Source organism: Grus americana, chromosome 6, assembly GCF_028858705.1.
Source record: "Grus americana isolate bGruAme1 chromosome 6, bGruAme1.mat, whole genome shotgun sequence".
NCBI lineage: Eukaryota > Metazoa > Chordata > Aves > Gruiformes > Gruidae > Grus > Grus americana.
Genome location: NC_072857.1, coordinates 34,692,911 through 34,715,691, shown reverse-complemented (window position 1 = coordinate 34,715,691; position 22,781 = coordinate 34,692,911). Strand labels below are relative to the sequence as shown.

The window sequence follows — 22,781 nt, the reverse complement described above, 5'->3', positions numbered from 1 at the left end:
ATGCAAAGGAAAAGCACGTTGTCCATCATTTAGAGCTGTTCTTGTTGTAGTGTGACAGTCTTCCACTGCCTTTTTTTCTTCCCACTTTTTTGATAGGGCTTTTTTTGGCCAGGTAAGGATAACAATACATCTGTAAGAATACGTTTTGATGGCTTTGGAAAACAAGCTATAGATGACTGACTTTTATCCCCAGGCTGTGTATGGGGAAGAAGTGCTGGTGGACCTCTTATTACTACAGTTCAGTGCCAGCTGAGGACAGACTGGGGGAATATTAAGGTTAAAATAACTTGAAAATATTTAAATAAGTTTAATGTTATTTAAAGAATAATTACAAAATTAATTACAAAAATAAAATCTAATCTGCAGCAGTTCTTAATTTTTTACACTTTCAATTTTTTTGTCTCATTAATGTATTCTTTTCTCTAGTATGTATGTCTGTTGAAGGGTCCCTGATACTAGAGGGAAATGTAAGGATCTTTGATCCTTCTAGTTAATGAGACCAAAATTCTGAAACAACTAACTAATTTTGTAGTCTGTTGGAGGACTTTTTGGGAGGATTATAGAGAAAATAGTAAGGGCAAGCAGCATTTGAGAAAACCTGTAAATTTATAATTGAGTTAATAAAAGGAACAAATTAATCCTGTTCTGGGAAAAGGGCAGGTCTGTGGTACAAGTGCTACTTTCTCAAACAGACTTTAGTTTGGCTGAAATACAGCAGTGTTGTTGCATGCTGTTAGGTTTTCTTTAAAAATATCTTTTCTTCCAAGAGTGATCAATACATTCATTCAGAAGGTCAAAGTAGCTACCATTAGTGTCTTGGAACTGGTTTTGTGGTTGGGTTTTATGGGTGGTTTTTGGTTTTGTTTTAATTTATCTGTGAAGACGTGGAAACCCTCAATAATTGCCTTTTTGGTGATTATTCCGGCATACGTGTATACCCACAAGGACCTTTTTAGCATTCCTTTAACTTCAAAAAAACAAGCAAAACAAAAAACCAGTTATGCTTTTATAATGTCTAATTTTGTTTCTGTGCCTTTGTGTCTATCTTATTGCCTTTACTGACATCTCTGTATTAAATCGATCTGTAGTTAATTCGACAGTACTACAGTCTGGTGACGCACAAGGACTGTACTCGTTTATATCCTGTTTTCTTCTTGAATATTACTGTACCTGCCTCTGCTGTGGATGTGAATTTAACACCTGATAAAACTCAAGTTTTACTGCATTACAAGGTAACTAAGATTTTAATCTGGTTTTGAGTTGTCAGCCTTTTACTTATGTAAGCATAATAAGGGCTTCTGGAACTACTGAAATGTTTGAAAGTAAACAGTGCCACTGTTTTTTTTTTTTCAATTACATGATAGCTTGCCTTTATCACAGGACTGTTTAATTTGAAAAGTATTGAATAGCCTAAGAGGAGGATTATTCAAAATTAATTTCCTAGTTGATTTCAAAGATCATTTTTTACACTGTCAGATATATATGTATCATTTTGTTTTCAGATGGCTTTATAGTGAGAGAGGCCGAGTGGAATTATGCTGTGTGTCCCTACATAAATCTCATGCTTAACTTCATAATTATACCAAGTAATTGTTTTTTTTTAAACACTGCATACATAAGGTGGGGGGGAGTCGATTTCTGGTCAAAGCAGTATTTTGCCATTATGTGTATAGAGTGTTGCTGACATCACTTAAGTTTCAGGATAACCTGTTGATACTATCAAGACCTGAAATTTAGACTGTGTTTTAGAGGCTGTATAGTGATAAATTTCCATAAACTCACTTTCACTTATTAGCACTTCATGTGAAAAATAGTGCCACAGAAATTAAGAAGGCCGCGTAGGTAAGATGATTATTCAAAGTGAGTGTAGGTAGTCACACAAGTATGTTAATCCTCCTCTTCACTGAAAGTTTTTGGGTTTGTCTGTGTTAATCTTGTAAATCTACTGCCTGTTAAGTGTTACTTGTATGAAAATTAACACAGCATTCTCACATTTGTTCTAGTTTAAAACTTTCCTTTGGCATTAGAAAAAGGGTTGGTGATTTGTTTGGGTTTTCTTTTCTTTATTTTCTTTTTCATTTCCATCATTTGGTGCAAAGTTGTTTTGGAAGCATGCACCATAAAAGCACCTATGCAAACACGCTTACATGAAATGGGATGTTGTTGGTTCATCTGTCTTGACTCTAAACTTCTAACTCTGTTATGTGGGAATAGCTTTACCTGATACTGGTTTAAGCAGTCAATACCCCATTATGAAGAAAGCAGTTAATCAGTTTTGTGATATCAGAGTAAAACAGTGAAGCAGAACACCTATCACAAAATATGTGAGGCTAAAGGTGTCCAGTTCAGTGTCTTTTTGAGCATGTGTCAACAACTGAAATGCAATAATCTGTCTAGATTTGTCTGAAAAGTACTCTGAATAAGATCCCTTTGCTTATTGTTCTATATTCTCAATATCTGTCAGTTACATTTTCAGGTGTGCTTGTGTGTGTGGCTTCTCTGTTTTGGGTTTTTTTTTTTTTTCTTTTCCCCAGGAATCTGTCTTACTTGCTGTTGAAAATGTGTTGAAATCACTGTATGGGCCACTACCTGCTACAGTCCCTGGTGAAAGTAATAAAACAGATGTTACCTCAGAAGACATGTTTGTTTATAGAACAGAACAAACAGATGTGGTTGTTAATGAAATGAGACCATCTGGAAACGATGATCTACATGCTCGTACTTCATTCCTTTCATTCAGCAGTGATGTGCAAAACTGTCAAGCAGGAAAAAACGCAGAGATCTGCTTAAATCATCAGACGTTTTGTGGTGATGATGTACATAGTTGCCTGGACAAAAAAGAGGTTTCTAAGAGTGATGCCTTTCCAGACAGTTCCTTAAATTTATTGTGTGAGAAGGAGCAGAATGGGCAGAATATGACTGATATTCAAAGTAACAGTGTTCCTGTGGACCCCAAGTCTAAAAAAGCTGATGAGCATCTTTTGAGTTCTGATAATATTGATGAAGTAGAAAAAAATGAGGAAGCCTTAGTCCCTAAAGACTTACCTGAAATCTCTGCTGATAATTGGAGTATGGGAAGTGGATTTAAAAATCATCTAGGGGGCAACCTGGAACCTGTTAAGATTTTGATTCCTCAAGTTGGAGGAAAAATTAATAAGGAAAATGAACATACTGGTGAACAAAGCAACGATCCACAGATCTCAAATCAAAGCATAAAGAAAAGAAACGTGATAAGTGAAAAATTTGGACATGTGACGGCTTATGACTTAATTAGTAGTAGAATAATAAAGAAACCAAAGTCTGCAATTGGATTTTTCACTGAAGAATGTCGTCCAAAATTGATAGCTGATAATCCAAAGTCCAGCATGGAGGACATCCTGCTGAAAATTGAAGAGCAGTGGAAGAATTTGAATGAAGAGGAAAAAAAGCAGTAAGTTTTCTGGCTGTCTTGCTTCTAAATCTGGTAGTTACCAATGAGTCACCTGTAGTGAGTTAAAAAATTTGTAACTTCCCAGTTAGGTATGAAAAAATAGAACAGAAAATGATTTTTGGCTTTTCAAGATCAGCATCGATATTCTGAGTTGCCATCTTTTGCCATGTGCATACATGCGCTGCAGATTTGAGTTTCTCATTTTGCCACTGTGCCATGCAGCCATTAGGTAGGGACAGTTTTGCTGAATTGTTATTTAGAGACAATAGGCAAGAAAATGTACTATTTGAATCCTACAAACCTGTTTTCTAAGGGCTGCCTGTATATTGTCACTCCCAATGCACTGTCAATGAAAACCAGTGTGATGATGGACGAGGCACCATATAGTTCCTCCAGAGATTTTTCCAACCAACAGTTCTTTTTTATTGCTACAAAGTGAGAATTCTTTTTCAGGATCTTTAGTACTTGAACATTTGGTAAACTCCTTTCCTCTAAATTTAGTACATATCCCAATGCAGGCTACCTCAGAATTGTATTTATAAAACCCAATCAAATGGCACTAGGAATTTCTTTTTCCCCCTAAATAGCTATTCCAGTGCTGGTTCAGAGAGTATTGTACAGTTTGAATTTTAATCTTGTTTCATTCAAAACCAAATCTCTTTTTGGATTACAATCTGAATAGATAAATAACATATTTTTCTAAAATGAATTCTCACTGAGTTTTTGAAATCCATCTGCAAGTAAGGGAAATATTTTAGCCTAATTTGCGACAGGGGTTGGATTAGCTAAAATATTAGATGTGTGTTGTCCTTTATGTGGAACTTAGGGTATGGTAAAAGATGAATTAGAATAACAGATTTTGAGATGTTGTAAGACAGTTTTGGGGGAAAAGAAAAAAACACCAAACCTTACACATTTTGTAATTTTATAAAATGTAAAACACTGTAGGGCATCACACAAATGAGGAAAATAGCAGTAGTTCTTCAGTGGTTTTGCATGTAATGATTTGAATGTGTGTTGTGATTTGTAGCAGAAAGTTTGGGAAATCAGATTTTGATTCTGAAGATCAAACTCATTGGAAGTGTGGTAAAAATGTGTTTTCTTTGTGTTATGGAAGCAAGGAGAGGAAATTAAGAAAGACCACCGAAAAGGAAATTATACTAGCCAAAATAGCATAACTTTAATGAGAGATTTGATTAGGAGAATGGTAAAGAGAAGCTATACCTATTGAATTACTGTTAATATATCTATTTTTTCCTTGACGTTCTTTGAAAACATCTGCAGTGTTCTGAATACCAGCTATATCAGAGTTAAGTAAAATCTTTTTATCTCATGTCCGATTTATCGAATTTAAAGCTTGCTATGCAAGCAACGTGCCATGATCACAAAACCATACATGTGAGAAAGTGTTTTGTCCATCTCTGCATTAGCAGAAATATTAATGTAATAGTAGAAATCTACTCCAATTATATTCATGCTTTTAATGAAATGAAACAAAAGGTTCTGCCAGCTGTTTCAGAAAATTTTAATTTGCTCTGCTTTAGCTTTTGAGATTTCATGGTTGCTTTCCTGGTACAACTGTTATGTTTAAGAGTGTGCCTACAGATTAGCTTTGTATTAGTTCAGAAAGGGGACCTCTCTGGTAATGAAGCTTTCCTTAGATGTAGGAATGAACGCAGCATGGTCCAGTGGATGTTGAAGTGACTGAAAAATTTGCCACTAGTTGTATCCATACGTTTCAGCTTTGGCGTACCTCTTTTCAACTTTTAATCTTTTAAAATTGCCTCAAAAAATAACAAATAGGAAGAGATACACAGTCATCTTTTCCTCCAAGGCAACAATCCAGAAGAACTGTTGTGTGTCTGGCAGAGAACGTTAAGTCTTGCCTACCAGATACTCTGGATAAATTGGGCCACCTAGAGGTAACAGCAAATGTATATACAGCAGGGCAGCCAAAGTGCCTCAGTTCTACTGAGCACTCTATACCTCCAACTTGATGCAACCTTTCTGGCCAGACACCGCTTTTCCTGGGCTCTAGTCCTCCATCCTTCTGTGATAGTCATGTGTTTACATTACAATGGATGTGCTTGGCTTCAGCATCTCTGTTTCTCTCTGTGGCTTCTCCAGCAGGTCTAAATGAGTTTAAATCCCTTTTGGGAGCAGTACAACCAACATATGTCTCATAGTGACATAGGATAGCCTTTTCAAAACAAGCCAGCACTTATTACTTAACCGGAATGTAAAATGTTATGGTCTTTAGGTTATAATAGAAGAGGAAAGCTTCCATGCATGTCCATGTTGGCAGCATTGTACATCTCCCTGCTTTGCAAAGCCAGGATTTCATTTCTTGCCCTCACTCTGCTCTTACTTAATACGGCTTGCCTGTGTTTCTGGCCTTAATGTTTCTAGTGTATCATGCTCAGGTGGGAGCAGGAGAAATCCATGCAAGTGCCATGACAGTGGCAGCAGAAGTTATCCTGAAGGTGTAGGAAAGGTTGAGAGCCACACGCACATTATCATGGGGCTAACAAATTACCTTGTCAGTGCTCTACAGTAATTCTTCATGAGTATATCTGTACCTTGGGAGAAACGTCATTTCAGGTAGTGTGGCCTTTGCTGTCTGTTGACAGGTGAGAGTGTGCACATAGACAGTCATTAGTGGCTGGTATTAACTAGCTTGTGTGTGGTAGCTTTTTATTGCCTGGTAAACTTCCCATGCATCTAATGGCTTGTGCGTGCATATGCATTATTTGCAACTCTTTTACATTGGGGCAAATATGCTTGCTTAGCAATTCCATAAAAATTCTTTCTTACTGTATTTTAACTTTTTAGTTAACATGTTCTCTTTCCTTTGGATGGGGGTAATTTGGTGGTACCATCTGGTCATTTGTCATCCATTGTGTCTCTAGCCAGCTCCATTCAGCTACTGCCAGATATTAATCATGAATAATGGTATTAATAATTGGTCTGTTGCTTGTCCCCAGCATCTGTTTAGTCATAACAGTAGGTCCACATTCTCGATTCCTAGGAAACAGTGCTAGTAGCTGAAACCTATGCATTTCAGAAGACGACTGTGAAAAGCTGATATGAGCAATTAAAAGCTTTTTTTTCTTTTTCACAAAGGAAGGAAATGATAATTGGAGTTGATTTGGTTTCATTATGTGAAGAGGCTGATGCTGAGAGGTATTGCATTCAGAACGGGATGCCTCTCTATTCTGAAATGTATGAATCTACACAAGTGGCAGTCTTCAGTCAGAGTTCACTCCAAATAGTCAAATTCAGTCTTGCTTGGTTTATGAAGTCTGAGGGAGCTTACATTGAAAGATTTTTGTATGTGCTAAATATTTCATTTGGGTTTAAGAAGCAAGGGGAAAGTGATAAGTCATGGGATCCATTTTTCTAGTTAAACCAAAGCTGCCTTTGAAATTCGACTTCATTGTAGTCTTCCACTTCCCTCCTTACACCCAGTTTTGCAAGTTTTCTCGGCTTTAGGTTTTGTAGCTTGAGGAAAGAATCCTGAATTCACAATGCAAAGAACAAACTCTTCTTGTAGCGCTTCCTGATGATACTTGCCTCTGTGGAAGGATTTTTGGAAAGGCAAAGGTGTTCCCTTGTAGTTTGCAAACCTGCTGTTTTCTTCGATTCTGAACAAATCACTGATAGTGATGCATATGAATTTGCAAAACCCTCACAATCAAAGCTAGCAAGGCTAGAATTTTTCTGGTAGCCTATAGTGACAGGCAAGTTGGGCTTTCTTTGGAAGTGCTTTTGTTTTGGATTATCAGTGTATCACTGAAAGCTCAATTCTCTTATAGCTTAATATTCTCCTGCGTTACAATTGGGTCTATTCAAAACGAAGTATTTATTGATCTGGTCAAAGCTATAAATGTATTTGGGATAAAAAAATTTCTGTTCAAGTGATTTCATCCATTCATTTTAAAAGGAGCAGATGGTTTTTATCTTAACGTTTACTCCATATTTTCTGGGACATGATTTATTGCAAGAAACTACTTAAGCTGACTTTTTTAGTTAACTAAATATTGGTACCATATGTGAATGCTAGCACATCATAATTAATTGCAAATGGTGACCCTTTTGTTGACCTTAATTTTCCAGCATGCATACACATAATTGAATCAAACTGTTCCAGCAAGTAGCAATAAATAAAGATGACCAGCTAAAATAGTTATTTCCAATACTTACATATGATAGTACTACTTCTTTTATTGAAGGTTGGACTGGTTTGAATTACCTGCTAGAATTCAGAATATCAAATAAGGGCAAAAAGGGAGAATTCAGCAAATCGCTCCTTTGGCCTTTGAAAAAGTGAGATTTGTATGTGCTAGGCAAGTATAAACCTGGCATCTATAAAAGTTTAGCTGTCTTCCTGACATTTGCAAAGTCATTAAGAATTGAAGAATCCATTCAGGTTGTAGAGCTTTAGTATGTAGTCATGTTTTAACTTTTTAGCATCTAGGAGTAGCTCATTATTAAGTACTTGTTAAAATCAGTAAATTTATTAGTTACAGAATTCTGTGATAATCGTGTCTATGTCATATTCTCATACTTTTTATTTGTGGTTAATTTTAGGCTATTTGAAGTCAAATGTACTTCTTCATAAGCCTCAGGCTTTATTTAATATAAAGTTGGTTAGGTTCCAAACTCTTACCTAACTGCACGGACTCCCCTTGAAGTCCGTAGACCTCTAGAAGCTTAAATGACTTTATGAATTGGGCTGGATGTGCATGGGACAAAACTCCAAAACGATCTATCTGATCCGATTGTGAATTAGGGTTAAACATAGTCTTTGGGACTGAGGTCAAAAGGAACCTGCTGTAGCTCTTTGTATGATGCAATCTACTCCTCCCCCTTCAGTAATTCAGGTTTTGCTGATTGTCACGATGAAGGAAAATTTCCAACTTATCTTCACAGGGTAATGTAATAGGGGCGCAGCTCCTGATCTCCTTCCACCTCCGTTGTAGTGGAAAGCTTATTGATGTGGCTACTTGAGTGAATCACGGGAGATGTTCTTGTCTGTTGGAATGGTTACTTTGCCTTTTGTTTTACTATGTCAGGAGTTAGGGTTTGAGGGTTTTTTATCTGATTATGCTACTGATTTGTTTTCTCTTAAGTTATGAACTGAAAGCTGCTAAAGACCTGGAACGGTACGACAGAGAGGCCAAGAAGGCTATGGGACAGGCAGCGCACCAACCAACAAAGGAGGCAGAAAAAAAGAAACCCAAGCTGAAGAATTCCCCGCCTGGCCAGCAGAAGCTTGACAAGATACTTCATGCTCAAATTGAAAAGAAGTGGAAACCTCAAGAGCCTGTGAAAATTGTGACAGTGCCTTTTTCTCTGAGTTCCTGTAGACGTCACCTTCAGAGACATGAGAAAAATTATTCAGATGAACACGAGCTTTTCCAGATCCATCGTCAGAGTTTTCCTGATGTCTGGATATTTGCTACTGAAAAAAAGTTAATGTTGCTGAATCCATATAGATTGGAAGAAGCCCTGCTACATAAAAGATTACTGATGAATCATAAGCTTCCAGTAGAGAAACTGGACAAGCCAATTGTGTTAACAGACAGGTATAGTACAATTGAGCAAAACTTTGTACATTATTTCAAGTATCGTTTGATAACAATTTACAGAAAACTGTAGTAAGTCCCTGTTTGCTAATTCTGGGATTTTTTTTTTTGTAAGAGCAGATTTTTGTTTTGTGTGTTTTTACCTTACAGTAATGAGCAGCCTGGTCATACTCCAGTTGAAATAAGTGTGAATTTTGACCAGTTTCATTGGTAATGCAGTGAAGACAAATTTCTTCCCCCAGAGGAAAATTAAATGCTCCAAGTTTTCACAAATTCACTCTAGCTAACCTTCCCCCGTGGATTATGTAATTATTATTATTATGCCTAAAGTTGGTCACTCTCTAAGATATGTAATAGTTGCTATTTTGTTTCTTTAAACAAATTACTTTTTCAGAATACTTTTAAAATTCTTGATCACTTTTCATCGCTTAACTACTTTTTTCACTATTTTTCTCACAGTTTTAATTTTCAAATTAAGGATTTTGGCTTTTTAACCCTCTGGGGATGTTTTTTTTTTTCCAGTGTTCTTGGTGGATCTCAGTATATGGCTGCTCTTCATAAAATGGAGAAGGATTACCAGAGTTTCAGTGGATTGGGTTATTTGACAGACCCAAGGCTTGTAGCAAATGGATTCCAGATAAAAGTGATAGAAGGTATGATGGTTTTAAAATCTTTTAGTTATATTGGATCTCATTTCTTCTGATTTAATGATTTAAATGATTATTAATGTAGATCATGTTATTCTACATCACTTTATCATTTAAAGCACTAACATCCTGCGTAATCTTCTACATAGAACACAGAGTAAAGGAAAGTGATAGCTGAACAGAAAACTTTCATAGTATTTCAAAGAATGCTCGGAAATTCACATTTTCCTGACTTTCATTTTTTTCTTCTTTTCTCAAAATAATGGATGTCGATGTCCTTAATTGCCATTCTGACTGAATTTAGATTAAACTGATGAGACTTCCTTAGTCTTGGCAGCTTCCAAGGTGATACTTGCAGAAGCTTCTGTGAGTACATGCTTTAGCTGATGACTCCTCTGCTGTTGAGCAGTTGAGGAGGTCCAGTAAGGAGCTGGATCTGGTTATTGACTTACTTTTATGTCAGGGTTGTAACACAGAGCCCAAAGGGGCTAGTAAAGAGGAGGTGACAGGATCACCATCACACCTTTTGATAGAGTTCGATCTGAACTTTTGAGACAGCCTACTCTTCAATGTCTCTACGTTGATCACAGAATAAATCTGTTTCATATAAGATCCTTTTACTTTAGCAAGGGAGATCAAATGTTTTATACATTTTTCTGAAGAATGATTTATAGGGATGCTGTTGGAAATGCAGGGGCAACCCGCTCAGGGTCCGTTCTGCAGACCAGGATTTCTCTAGCAGAATTCCAAGAAAAGCAAACGTCTTTGGGGGTAGTACCTAGCTGACAGCTCAGAGAAAAGATTCGCTATAAGAGCTGTTAGAAATGCTATAGCTTCATGTGTTACAGATCCCCACATATGTACGGTGATGACAGATCTACTGTAACATATGGGATCTTTTAAGGGTAGGTACAAAAAAGGGATGTAGAGCAACTCCTTCACTCAGAGGCTGGCTTTTGGGAAGAACAGAGCCTAAACTGTTTTCTTTACTGAATCATCCACAGCAAAACCGAGGGAACGTCTTCCTGACTAGCTAAATCCCTAGATAAATAGCAAAAACTTTGTAGAAGATATGTTCGTGGTGATAATCTCAGGTTGAATGATTAGGGAAATAAAGTGCGTATTGTAAGAGACAGCTCTTAAAAGGTTTATTCAGTCTAGTGAATCAAAAGCTGAAGAGGTCTGTGATACGTCTCTAGACAAATATGTGAGAAAGGAATTGTTGCTTAGCCTTTTTGTTCACATACCTTTTTTTTCACATCCTGATATCTTGTTTGCTCAAAATCTAATTAATGTAAACTGGATGCGAATAAATTGAATGTGAAAATTTTGAAGACAGTTTCTAGGCAACAATGGAAGAGAGTGACCAGTCTTGTGGTGCTGGAGATGGGAAACTAGTTTTAAGATAGCTTGACTAGTTTAAGAGCAGAATTGTACAATGTAACAGCAAGGGACTCAACACAGTAACCAGGAAGTAGTAGCCATCTTCCAATCCTGTGTTCCTAAGTATGTAAAATTAAGGAAATGAAATCTTGTGGGGAAACTGTTCTCATTTAGTTTACAGTTAGTGAAAGCAAAAGTGCTTTATATGCACTATACAGGTTGACGCACCATGGTCGTGGACTTGATCAGTACCATACGGCCAGCCCATAGGAAGAATGGGAATCTAATTCAGTTCTTCGTCCCAGTCTTTTATTTTAACTACTTGAATGAAAGGTTAATAACATCTGAGGCTTGTCAGTCATGTTTATAAGCTTCTGCTGATGACATTATAGCAGTTACAGCCTCTGTTATTACAAGAGCATACCATTGCAGATGAAGGTAGAAATACCAGCAAACAAATGGAATTTCTCCCAGCCTTTTTTCCAACTGGCCCAAGGATTTTTACTTAATACTTCATCAGTCCCTCCTTTTTCTCTTTTTTTTTTCTTAAACTAATCCATGAAATATGCTGTCTTCTACAAATATGCTACTGTCTTCTACAAATACTTATTAAAGCTGATTTTTAGAAACATGGGTATTAATTATTAACACTCCTTCCGTGCCCTTATCGGGGAATTTCACTTTGCAGTTTGAGGTTCTTTAATTTATAGATTCTTTTACAATCTTTACAGAAAGTGACCTGCAGACCAGGAGTAATTTGTCTCACACCTGAGTATTCTGTAGGAGTTCTCACCTTTGAGAGAATAAGTTCATTTCATAAGACATTCTTCACTATCCTTACAGAAGCTTTTTTTTTGTTCGCTGTCTGAATTCAGTGTCTATTTTTGTGGTTTTTTGAAACTGAGACACAGCCTGAAAGAGGGGCATTCATATGTTGTTGAACTAGAATTTGTCTCAGAAAAGTTTGTTTCTTCAGGTTATATTGTTAATTTTTTGGGACAGGGATTTCCACTTTGCGTGCATGTTAAAGTCCCAGCTTGCTGCAGAGAGGTGTCTGGAATGCAAATGTGCACTTAATCCACAGTAGCTGGAGAGTTTCACCTTAGTTGCTTCCATAGGAGCACACCTGAACCCTCTTCTCTGTCCATCTACCTTTATAACTAATTTTTCCCAGCTCTTTGGGTGAATTGGATCAGTCATAGTATTTGCTGTTTCTCAACTGACAACTCTTTAGTGCTGTCAAGGTCCACTGTAGTATGTTTGAATGTCTGTACTTTCCTTTGGGACTTCAACCCCGACGTGGTCATGTTAGATATCCCTTTCTGGATGCTGGTTGATTTCTTATTAATAGCCACTAGTGCATGGCTTCCTTTTTCATCCTGGGTTAAGAGTTGTATTTTCTGTGGTAGAAAATTTCTTTTTTCTGACAGAGACATCCTCTTTTCTGTCACAAGCAAAGGTTCCATTTCTTTAGCTTTGAATTTGAATGTGAAAGTGGTATTTCTGGTAATTTCTTCTTGCAAAATAACAAGCCTTTCTGTTGATCCATGTGGATAAGTCTGTGATGCCATTGGTAGCTCTAAGATACCTTCCAAAACAAGGACAAAGGAAACTTGGCTGCTCCAATTCAATGTTTGGCAGTTTTGGCCACAGAAGAGGAGGCTTTTCCTTGACCCATGGTGATCTCTGAAGAGGACTGTCAGTCTAGTAGGTTGCATTGATTATTTTTTAAAATCTCCACACATTCTGCCAAAGGAGAAGGACCCTGAGTATTGCTGCCCATTATCTTACATTAAGTCTACTCATAATACCCAGATATTAATTTGGAACGCAAGATCTCTTGCTTTTTTATTGAGCATCTCAGTAGGAGTGTTTCCTAGGTGAGTATAATGACTTTAATACAGGACGATAGATTCATTCCTCATTTCCTCTAGGTGTTTGGGGTGTTTTACAGGACTGACTCTTTAATAACAAGAAAATCTGAACTCCTGCCTTAATTTGGAAGGTGACTTTGGTAATTCCCTTGTTGCATTGGGCTTGCATCTCAATTGGGCTTTGTTAAAGATGCTTCTTTGCAATTTAAATTCCTGCCATTTGGCAACTTACGGCACCAAGGAACTTTTTATAAAGATTTTGATTCTGGTAGTTTCTTACTTGAAAAAAAGAAAAGAACTACATAGTATTGGTTTTCCCTTTTTCAGATGGCTTGTCTGTAGGGGACAACTTCTCTCATAGGATTAAAAAAAATAATTCATTAGTCTTTCACTGAATTTGGCAGGTCTCGGGATTAATACTTGGAAATTGAATCTTAGTCTCTCACAGTGCTTGGAATTTGCAGAAATACAACCATACTCTTTAATGGCCAAAGAGTATGTGGGGTGGTTCTGAACTTTAGTTACTCTAATAACCTACCAGGAGTCTTTCTCACAGGCATAGCACGGACATGCCTCACTCTGAACCCCATGGCACCGTGTGACACCAGATGCACAAGCAAGCAGAAATTTACCTGTTTCTGGAAGACTGGGCTGTGTTCCCAGTATTCACTTGGAAATTATGATACTTGTCCTAAGTCATGTCTTCTGTTCTCTTTGTTTTGGCAGGTGTTAAACATCATCTGTACAGTAATACCATTTTGTTCCCCTTCTCATTCTCCTCCCTCTTGTGGTCCAGTTGCTTAGTTGCAGACGCTTCTCTTTCTGACTGAGGAGCCCGTTCTGCTGATTCTGATGCATTTCTGATCCCATGGACAGCAAGACTGATATACTTGACCTCAGCTTGAGCATTGCCAATACTGTTAGTTGATCAGTGGTGAGGCAGTTTTAATTTCAGAATTTTGTGTGTTCTGCCCTTATTACCAGATCATCTGCCTCTGCACATGGGCAGCTCCTGCCATCTTAAAGTTGGGATGTTGAACTGCTCTTGGAGTTAGAATTGGGCTGGTTTGTCGTTGGAGTTTTTTGTTGTTTTTTTTCCAGAGATGGTCTTTTGATCTTTCTTAATATCAGAAAGCTATCAACTTTTGATTTATTAGATTTATTTGTTTAAATGGTTAGATTTTCAATTATGTCAGCCTTATATTTCCAAGATATTTTTCTTAGACTACTTCTAGTAGGTTTTTGAAAGGTCTAATTAGGCCTTTTCTTCCTATCAAGGACTCAGCTCCACATGGAGTTTCATTTGTACTCTGTCATTTTGGTGGGAAAAGTGAACTTCTCGCAATGTTTTCCTTTTTCACAAATGCAGTCTTTGGATAGTTACTTTTACAAGAGTGCAAGAATTTCAGTCCTTAATTGCCTATTGTTTCATTTGAGGATAAGCCCGTCCTTTGAATGCTCTCTTGTTCTAAATCAGGAATGTAATTTACCTTTCTTCCATATTGTTCAAAGACTCTGATTTCAGCCAAAGTTGGTCCAAGTATCCTAGATCTTGGACATGCCCTGTCTTCTTGTTTTGGTAGACTAAGATCTTTTGTAATGTCTCCTTGTTTCTCTTTCTATTGACTGCTCAGCAGTCTAAGGAGTTTTCAACCAGATTTTTCTCTGGATAGCTGACAGTGAAAAACATGTTGTGAAATAGCTCAGAAAAAGCTTCTTGCTGTAAGTATGTCAGTTAGGCAAAAATCAATGGTTTCTTTGTGGAACGTGCCAGTTGTTGTGATTTGCAAAGCTGTGACGCTGAGCTCCAGTCAGTCTTCCACTGCCCTCCCGCCCCCTCATGTTCTGGCCTTACTGAGGCTTCAAGTGATGCTACCTTTGGGAGAGCAGTCTGTTTGCTTTTACTTAACTCAGTATTCTGGGATCTGTCAGGCATTTGTTTGCTGGGTATAACTTGCGATGACCCCTACATACAGAGAAGCATTTCAAGAAGTAAGATGGATTACTTTCCGTCCAGGTCTTCTTAAGATGTGTTTGTTATGTGTGCCTCCACATCTGTCTGTTTCCCTCTGTGAAAGTCCAAGAAAGAGATGTGAATTCTTGGCTGGAAAGGAACTGAGAGTAAGGAACACATCTTACCTGTTTTTGTAACAATCGTGGGCCGTGGGCCATACTCCAAGGCAGGCTGTTAGGGCAGAATTGTCTGCCTATGGCTATGTGTACCCAACATACGTATATATGAAGAATGTGCTTATAAGGCCTCAAAGAGCAGTAATAGGTAAATAACCCACCTTCCTTGGTAATATAAGCTGCCTCAGTTCTTGTAACCAACCAGTGGAAAATCATGCTGCTACTGAATTTCAGTTTAATTTTGACCATAGACTGGAAGATAGATAGTCTTATAGTGTCACCTAATCTAGGCGGCAGCTGGAAGAGAACAGTTTTTCCTGGCCATCAAGAAGGAATTATCCAAAGATGATTGTGAATGCTTTGTTTGGAAGGAGAAAGGGGAAATTTGTAGCAATGAGAAATCCACGTTTTTAGTCAATTGAAAGCTAGTTTATTTGTTCACGGAAATATTTTCCTTGGAAGTTGCAAAGCATTTCATAGAAACTACCATGGAAACTGCTTGAAGACTGCTGTTTGACTACTCCAAAATTTTAACGTACATTTGTCAAAAATTTACAAGTACACTGAGGCCCGGATGTCTGCTTATATCATCAAATGTTGCCAATATCGGAATTCCTGCAGACTTGCAGGTAAGCATATGTTAATCAGCATGCAGTGGGCTACTTTTCAGTCGAAAGCATGTAAGCAGAAAAGGAGAATGACACACAAACAGAAATACCAAAGAAAACTTCTCTTAGGCAGGATTTATATTGTTTGTTCTTATGTTTGACTCTTAAAAGCTCCCTTTGACTTTCAAATTAATGAGCAGTATGGTAAAGTCAAATCTGACTGTCAAAATGTGCAGACAGTAAAATTAAACTGAAGAGTATTGAGCGTTAGCAAGCGCATATGATTGGTTTACTGGATTTGCAATTAAAAAAAGTTCCGCAAATCTAGAACCTCATTGTCATGAAATTTTAAGCAGCAGCACTGGAAATACAAGTTTTTAAACTGAAAATCTTAACACTTGAAACTTAAGAACATTTTCTGTCCTGTCTTTGGTAGCGTATAGCGAGGTAATTATTGAAAGCTTGTCAAATAGACTGCGTTCTCATTTTAGAGAGAAAGCAGCATAATCAAAAGGTCTGGAACAGTTACTCAAATCTAGTCTTTCATTAAATCAAAATTGGGATAAAAACGAAAAGCACTGAAGGAGATTAAAAACAGACTTTATCTTTTGCTCCTGGTTCCTACTGGCAGTCTTTCCCATGGAGAAATATTGGCATAGTATGTCATCTTATCTGACCTTTAATAACTGGAGAACTTTCAGATAGTTTAACATTTTGCTTTAAGCTGAATCTGATCACAGGCTTACAGCAGTACATAAAAAATGTGTCTGTTTTTGCTGGCCACGATTAGGGAAAGACAGCTTGAAAAAGGAAGACAATGCTGGGTGAAAAAGGAAATAAAATTTCAAATTTAAAGCAGTGTTAAATATGTAACTGGATGGAGGTCACGTGATTTATTTTTGGGGGACCTGGGGGGGTTGTTCTCTATATCAAATTCCCACTCTGGTCAAAGTGTCTCTTGCTATGAAGCTTAAAAAAGCCCAACAGTATTATTTAGAAAAAAAATTCAACCTTGCACAGTCCTCCTGTTCATCTATGCTCTTATTTAATGACTGTCAAATAAACAGTGCCTGGTCATGGATAACATTCTCATTCTACTAGCTAATGAAAAGTACATTGCAGTGACTTATATTGCATGTATGTTTTCTCTGACTTGGGCAATCTTTCACGTTGTTTGGATTAGGAACATGAATGATCCCTTATCACAGTTTGTTAGTTTAACCCACTTTGTCGTAATCTACTTGTCTCTAGCTTTTTTGACTTTGCAAAAACCATTTGTGACCCAGTCTGAATGTAATTTATCCTACCTGGGGCCATTACACAAGAGTGGGGTTTTTTTCATTATGAATTGTATTCTTCCATGCTCCCCCTGTGAAGCTCTTTACTTCTTAGACTTGTAGTGGAGGAAGAAGGAAGGTAGCCTTGTGGGTTGGGGTGAGATTTCTGTGCACCCAACATGAACGAGAGGAGGAGCTCCGAAGGACTGCATGAGGATATGTGAGCCTGACCCCTAGAGAACTTGCTTCTGACTGGGAGTGAAAGAAAAGCTAGCTGTACAGTAGCAATTTCGTTAATTTTTTTTTGTAAGTAGTGTGAATTAGAAGTGAAATCTCTTACATCTCAAAGATTGAATAGATATTTTGTTGGGAAGGTTGTTGAAATGTTTTATTCATCATTCCTATTCAGATCGGTACCTGCAGATAGTACGAAGTCTGTCACAGAGCCTTTAGTTATATGGGCTTGAGTTCTTCCTCTGCTGTGGTAGGGGAAAAAACCCTGCTTTTTATTTCACTAGAAGCTGAATTTGTTACGATAACAGTTGAACTCTACAGAGGTTTAAACCAATTACAGGGGAAATAGTGCCAACAAGTCTGTTTTAATTTTTGTAAAACTAATTTGTATTTTATTAGTAGCTTCTACTTTAATTTCATATATGTTTAATTAAAGCCATAGAAGCTTTAATTAAAGCTATGCTCAAGACTGGGAATGCTGCAAAATGTTTTACGCATTTAAACCGTGCCAGCTAGAATTTGACTTAAAATAAGCTAAGACATTTGTGATGTGAATAGGCACACATCATCATAATGAAACATTGAACAAATACATGCTTTTCACTCCAAGGGAGGAGCAAAAAAGTTTTCTAATTGCATTGAATTTGTGAGACTAATGTACTAAGTGATTTTTACATGAATTTAATTTTCTCTGAATTGCTCCAGAATAGAAATCAAAGCAGTGTAGAAATTACTGTTTGTTTTTGTATTTTCAGGTGCTTCAGCTACAGAAAGTCATCTGGAAATAGAAGGGATGGCAAATTGTCTGCCATATTATGGTACTTCTGATTTGAAAGAAGTTCTGAATGCAGTAGTTAATGGAAATGCAAAGGAAGTATATGAATGTAGGCCTCTCAAAGTGATAAATTACTTGGAGGTAAGACAGAAGTTTGCTTTTAAGTATTGGCCAGCTAAGCTTATAATAAATCCTTAAACAGCTTGAAAATGTTTTTTCAGCTTTGTTTTAATTAATGTAGTTCTGTTCTAAACAGAAGGTACTTTTGAAAAAGAGAATGCCATATCCTCTCTGAGGTGTATGGATTCTGCACTGCTTGCCAAAATATTTCCATCAGACATACCCAAACCCAGTCATCCAATGTGATATAATACGTGCTGAAAGCTGATGTTCACAGTATTTCTACATAGGCAGCTTTCAGACGAGAAGAGCGTTTCTCCACATTAGAATACAGCACTGCCGTAATATTGCTTTACAAAGTCTAGAAGGCATTTGAATCCAGGACAGTCATCAAGATTTAACTCCTTTATAAATAAATCTATGAAGAAGTTATAAACTTATTTAAGGTAATAGCTTATGAAAAGTAGGCGCTAATTGAAGCTTAATTCTCATGTAAACCTCAGTGATGTACATTGTGAAAATCAGAAAGTGCACCATTTGCACTTAAAGAAGAAAAATTCCTATGATTCATTCAAAGAAAGGGTAGAGAGAGACAAATGGAAAAAGTTTTTTGCCAGAAAAGCAAGCTGTCACTGCAATTAAGATATTGAAGTAAAAAATGAAGTCTCACATACGGTGTACCCCATATGCCTCTGCAAATGCTTCTATTTAGTTAACACCAATAACTTCTGCAGTTAAAGGAAGCACATGCTGACAACCAACGGTCTTGTGAGTCCACTCTATTCGATGCAGTAGTGACTTAAGTTCTGCAGTGCGCTGACAAGGAGGAAACCATGTGTTCTTCACATGCAGCCAGAAATACGGTACTTGAGTAAAAGAATCTTTAATCTGTTTTCTTACAGAAGTAGTTATGCAGTGGTTGGAACAGGAATGACTCTTGTTAATATTTGATATACAAATAGATAAAATCGTCCATCCAGAGACAATAATGGACGTGAAGTTTCAGGTGCAACTAATATATGTGGTACATATATTAGTTAATATATGTATATTAACTTATATGCATATATTATACATAATATATAACTTAATATAAGTTAAAGCTGGAGTAACTAACAGTAGTAGTTTTCTATCGATTCTTGTCTAGATGTTTCACTAATGCTGTCCTCAATCCCAGTTAAGATCTCTGTTCAAAAAGGTTACCAAAATATATGTTAAGTCTCTTCTTACTTACACGTTTGCTAACATGCTTTTCTGAATTGGGCTGCTTCAAAATGGGACCCGGGCATTTACACAGAGTATGCATTTTTGTCTTTTAAACATCTATTATACAAATCTTTTCCTGTCTTTTTGGGGGCAGTAAGTTTATAGCTGCCTTGGGAGCCAGTGATTCTGTTGTGTACTTCTGAGCCATTCTCATGCACTCATGAAAGAAGCTTAAAGAAGGGATGAGTTCAGTGTTGAGACAGGAACGGTTTGTAACTTGGTTTGGAGGTGGAAGCTTTATTTCCTCTACTTAAAAATACCCATCATCCAGATTGAGTGGGATGGAGTTGGTTTATATATAGAGATGTGCACACACACACAAACGTGTGTATATGTCTGTATACAGCTAGATATAGATATACACGTACCCATACATATAAAAATATGTATCAAGAGATTATCAAAGGAAGGCTTTTTAAGAGCAATGTTGATTCTGTAAGAAAGAAGATGCATGTGCAGCAGTAACAGTAGCAGCTGGAAAATACATACTAACTAGGAAGTGTATGGTTTGCTGTCATTAAAAAATAGAAAAATAAACACTGAGTTATTTCACCATTCTGGGGGGTAAACACTGGAAACACCATTGACTGTTACGTTCAGAATTGCAGCTTTTATTGTAAGATTCGTGTTTGAGCAGGCAGCATGTCTGCAGCTTTTGCTGCCTTTTGGTAGAGGCAGAAGAAAGAATAGGGTAATGGTTAAAGAGGCAGCCTTCCTAAGTAGACAGTAGTCCACAGTGATCTTATTCCTCTTGGAAGAGTGGGAGAAAATCCCAGACAAACAAAATGAGAAGATTCAGAAAAAAACATGAACACTGCTTCAGGTTTGTACAATGTGAAGGGAGATTGTATACCCCATCCATTTCTGTCTAGGCAACGCTACTAAAGTACAAAAGAGAAGGCAGTGGCAGGAAGGCCCAACTTGGAGGAGGAAACACAAAACCTGACAGCTGCTTTTTGAGGTTGCTTGATTCTTTGAGGTGCTTCAGTAATGGTTTAGCGGTCACTTGTGTTTTCTAGTATTGAGAGAACTGGATGCAATAGACAATAGTCAATACAACATTAATCTAAAATTTCACTATGGTATTTTTAAAACTTTGTTTAGCTGACTCCATTTATGGTAGTTCTAAAGTCTGTGGTATAGAATGTGTCTTGTGAACTGGCAAACATCTTCAGATGATACTGGTGCCAACAGGAAATAAGATATTCAGAAACACAAAGCATCTTGCAAAAGTAGACCCTAAAAGAAAAATTTTGAGTGCAAATGTAACCAGGAGACTGACTCTGTGTGACTCCATTGTAGAAGTGTCATGAAATGACCAAAAATATATGTTTAGAGTTACATTTGTGTTTCTGGGATATGGAATATTTATCAGCAGAAAAGAGTGACCTTTAAACAGAGATGCTTAATCCTGCTTTCTGGTAGCCCCAGGTTAATGTGTTAAAAAGTGGTACTTAACCTATTGGGGTTTTGTTTTTGTTTTTCCTTTCCACAGGGAGAAGCAGTACGTTTAACTCGGCAGCTGCCCTTACATTTGTCAAAAGAGGATGTACAAAACACAATTTACAGGATGAAGCAACAGCTTGGAAAGGAAAATAAAGGCTGTGTTCATGGTCGTCCTTTTTTTCATCACTTAACAGATATTCCAGAAGTTGACAAGCAGAACTCCACGGAAATTATTCAGTAAATGGAACATTTTGTTTGGGATCATATTTCTCTTGCTTAATTTTGATCATTACCCTGTAATTTCAGTATGTTTTGTGCAACATTTTTGTATAATGACTTTTCATTATCATATGTTCACCTCCTAGAGACTTTTAAAATTTAAATTCAAATGCTACTTGAAGACCGGAAATAAATACTGTAGAGAAACAACTCATTGCTATTTTTTTAAAGAATTTATTAAAGAAATGTTCTCAACTGGTTTGATGTTCTTCTTATTGCTGCAGATTTAGAAAATATCAGTATGTCACAATTTTGTAGACTGAAGTGGTTAGAAGTTGCTTTCAACAGAGCCTGGCAAAGTTCATTCTACTATAGACATGAGATGTTAATTTCAAAGGAATGCCAGATAGCCATAGGCATTTAAATGTAGCATTGCCATATGCTTTTATGGTGTTAGATTTCTATTTGGAAATTGTTAGCTCGTGTAAATGAGTATTGAAATCCAGTCTCCAAAAAGCTTTTCTCTGAACTGCAAATAATTCATAGTATTTTTAACCTTAGCTTACAAAAGTGTGATTCTGGAAAGCATAGTACACTCTTAAAACTTCAGATCAACAAAAAGTGGCCAATGACTTGAAAGAGGAGAGGGTCAGTCACAGGAGCACAGGTTAGCACTGACAGCGGGTGCCAGTACATGTGTGTTGGTGCCATGCTGCTCACAAATTGTGTGGGAGTGGGAAACACAAACAGTCCTCACGCATGGAGAACGTGGCATGACTGGGGCAACGTCTGCTGTATAGACAGCTACTGATTCTGGTAAACTTGTTCATTCTCTTCCTACCAGAATGGAATGTTTACTCTGCCATTTCAAGTAGTAGCCTACTTGCATAAAACTACCTGATTATGTCTTCTGTGCATCGCAGATGCACTGTCTCTGGAAGAGTACATTTTAAAAGTTTCAGGAAAGATTACCTGAAAATTCTTGTCCATCCCTGGTCGTTCTGTTGTTAGCAAATCTTGGCACTATGAAAATGTGGTGGTAAGACCTAGCTTTGTAGTGTTTCTGTGGCTGCTAGGTAAATGACTGAAGGTTGCCAAAAGACCCAAGTGCAAGCTTGTTTGTGGACTGGAGTGTCGGACCAGACAAGCAAATGCACTATCTGAAAATCTAAGATTACTGATGTACTGCTCTGTATCAAACAATGCTGAAATGGTGGACTAAGTTAAGAAATCACATCACAGCAATACATGGCAACATATAAATTCTAAACTGAAAGATAGTCATGTTTTATGCCGTTAAAGAAAGTTTATCCTTTTCATAGAGGAGAGGTTTATAACTTCAAACTGGAGAAAAGAAAAGTACAGAAAACATTAACTGCACTCTGTAACGGTCATTTTAAATCACAGTGCTCATTTTAAGTAGCCACCCCCATTAATTATAGTATGTTTGCCTCAAAGTAGCTCTGTTAGTCTTATGTAGAGTTCATGTATGTGCATTTGGGGCAAAGTGCCTAGGGGGATGCTCTTGATGGCAAGCTGGGACTACCTTGTGCCCCCCACAGGTGAAAGGCAGGCTGAACTCTATGGTCTGCTCTGTTCAGCAGCAGGGTGCTGGACGATCGGCACACACAGACTTCTGCTCCACGCACAGCACATGCTGACTTTTGCCCAGGAGGGGCATAGAGGAGGCTTTAGGGGACGAAGAATGCAAATACATAGGTAAGTTTTATTTATTACCTCTCCTGATGTGTGGCAGAATGGTGCAAAGGCCGGAGCAAAAATAA

The 22,781-nt window shown here is 37.4% G+C and overlaps 1 protein-coding gene across 10 annotated transcripts in view; it reads left to right on the top strand.

The window, feature by feature from the left end:
- PMS1 (PMS1 homolog 1, mismatch repair system component) overlaps positions 1-21,253 on the top strand; it is a 48,135-nt gene extending 26,882 nt beyond the window's left edge. For 6 of the 10 annotated variants that reach the window (XM_054829189.1, XM_054829193.1, XM_054829195.1 and 3 more), the window contains 6 exons: positions 1,089-1,232; positions 2,535-3,430; positions 8,563-9,018; positions 9,541-9,671; positions 17,927-18,087; positions 20,828-21,253. In XM_054829189.1, the coding sequence (XP_054685164.1) occupies positions 1,089-1,232; positions 2,535-3,430; positions 8,563-9,018; positions 9,541-9,671; positions 17,927-18,087; positions 20,828-21,019 (1,980 nt within the window). In that variant the 3' untranslated portion in view covers positions 21,020-21,253. Of the gene's footprint in view, positions 1-1,088; positions 1,233-2,534; positions 3,431-8,562; positions 9,019-9,540; positions 9,672-12,606; positions 12,756-15,514; positions 15,628-17,926; positions 18,088-18,800; positions 18,930-18,968; positions 20,795-20,827 lie in introns of those variants that run through there. The other 4 variants (XR_008577545.1, XM_054829196.1, XM_054829197.1 and 1 more) reach the window with 4 other exon arrangements.
- Positions 21,254-22,781: the final 1,528 nt, after the last annotated feature.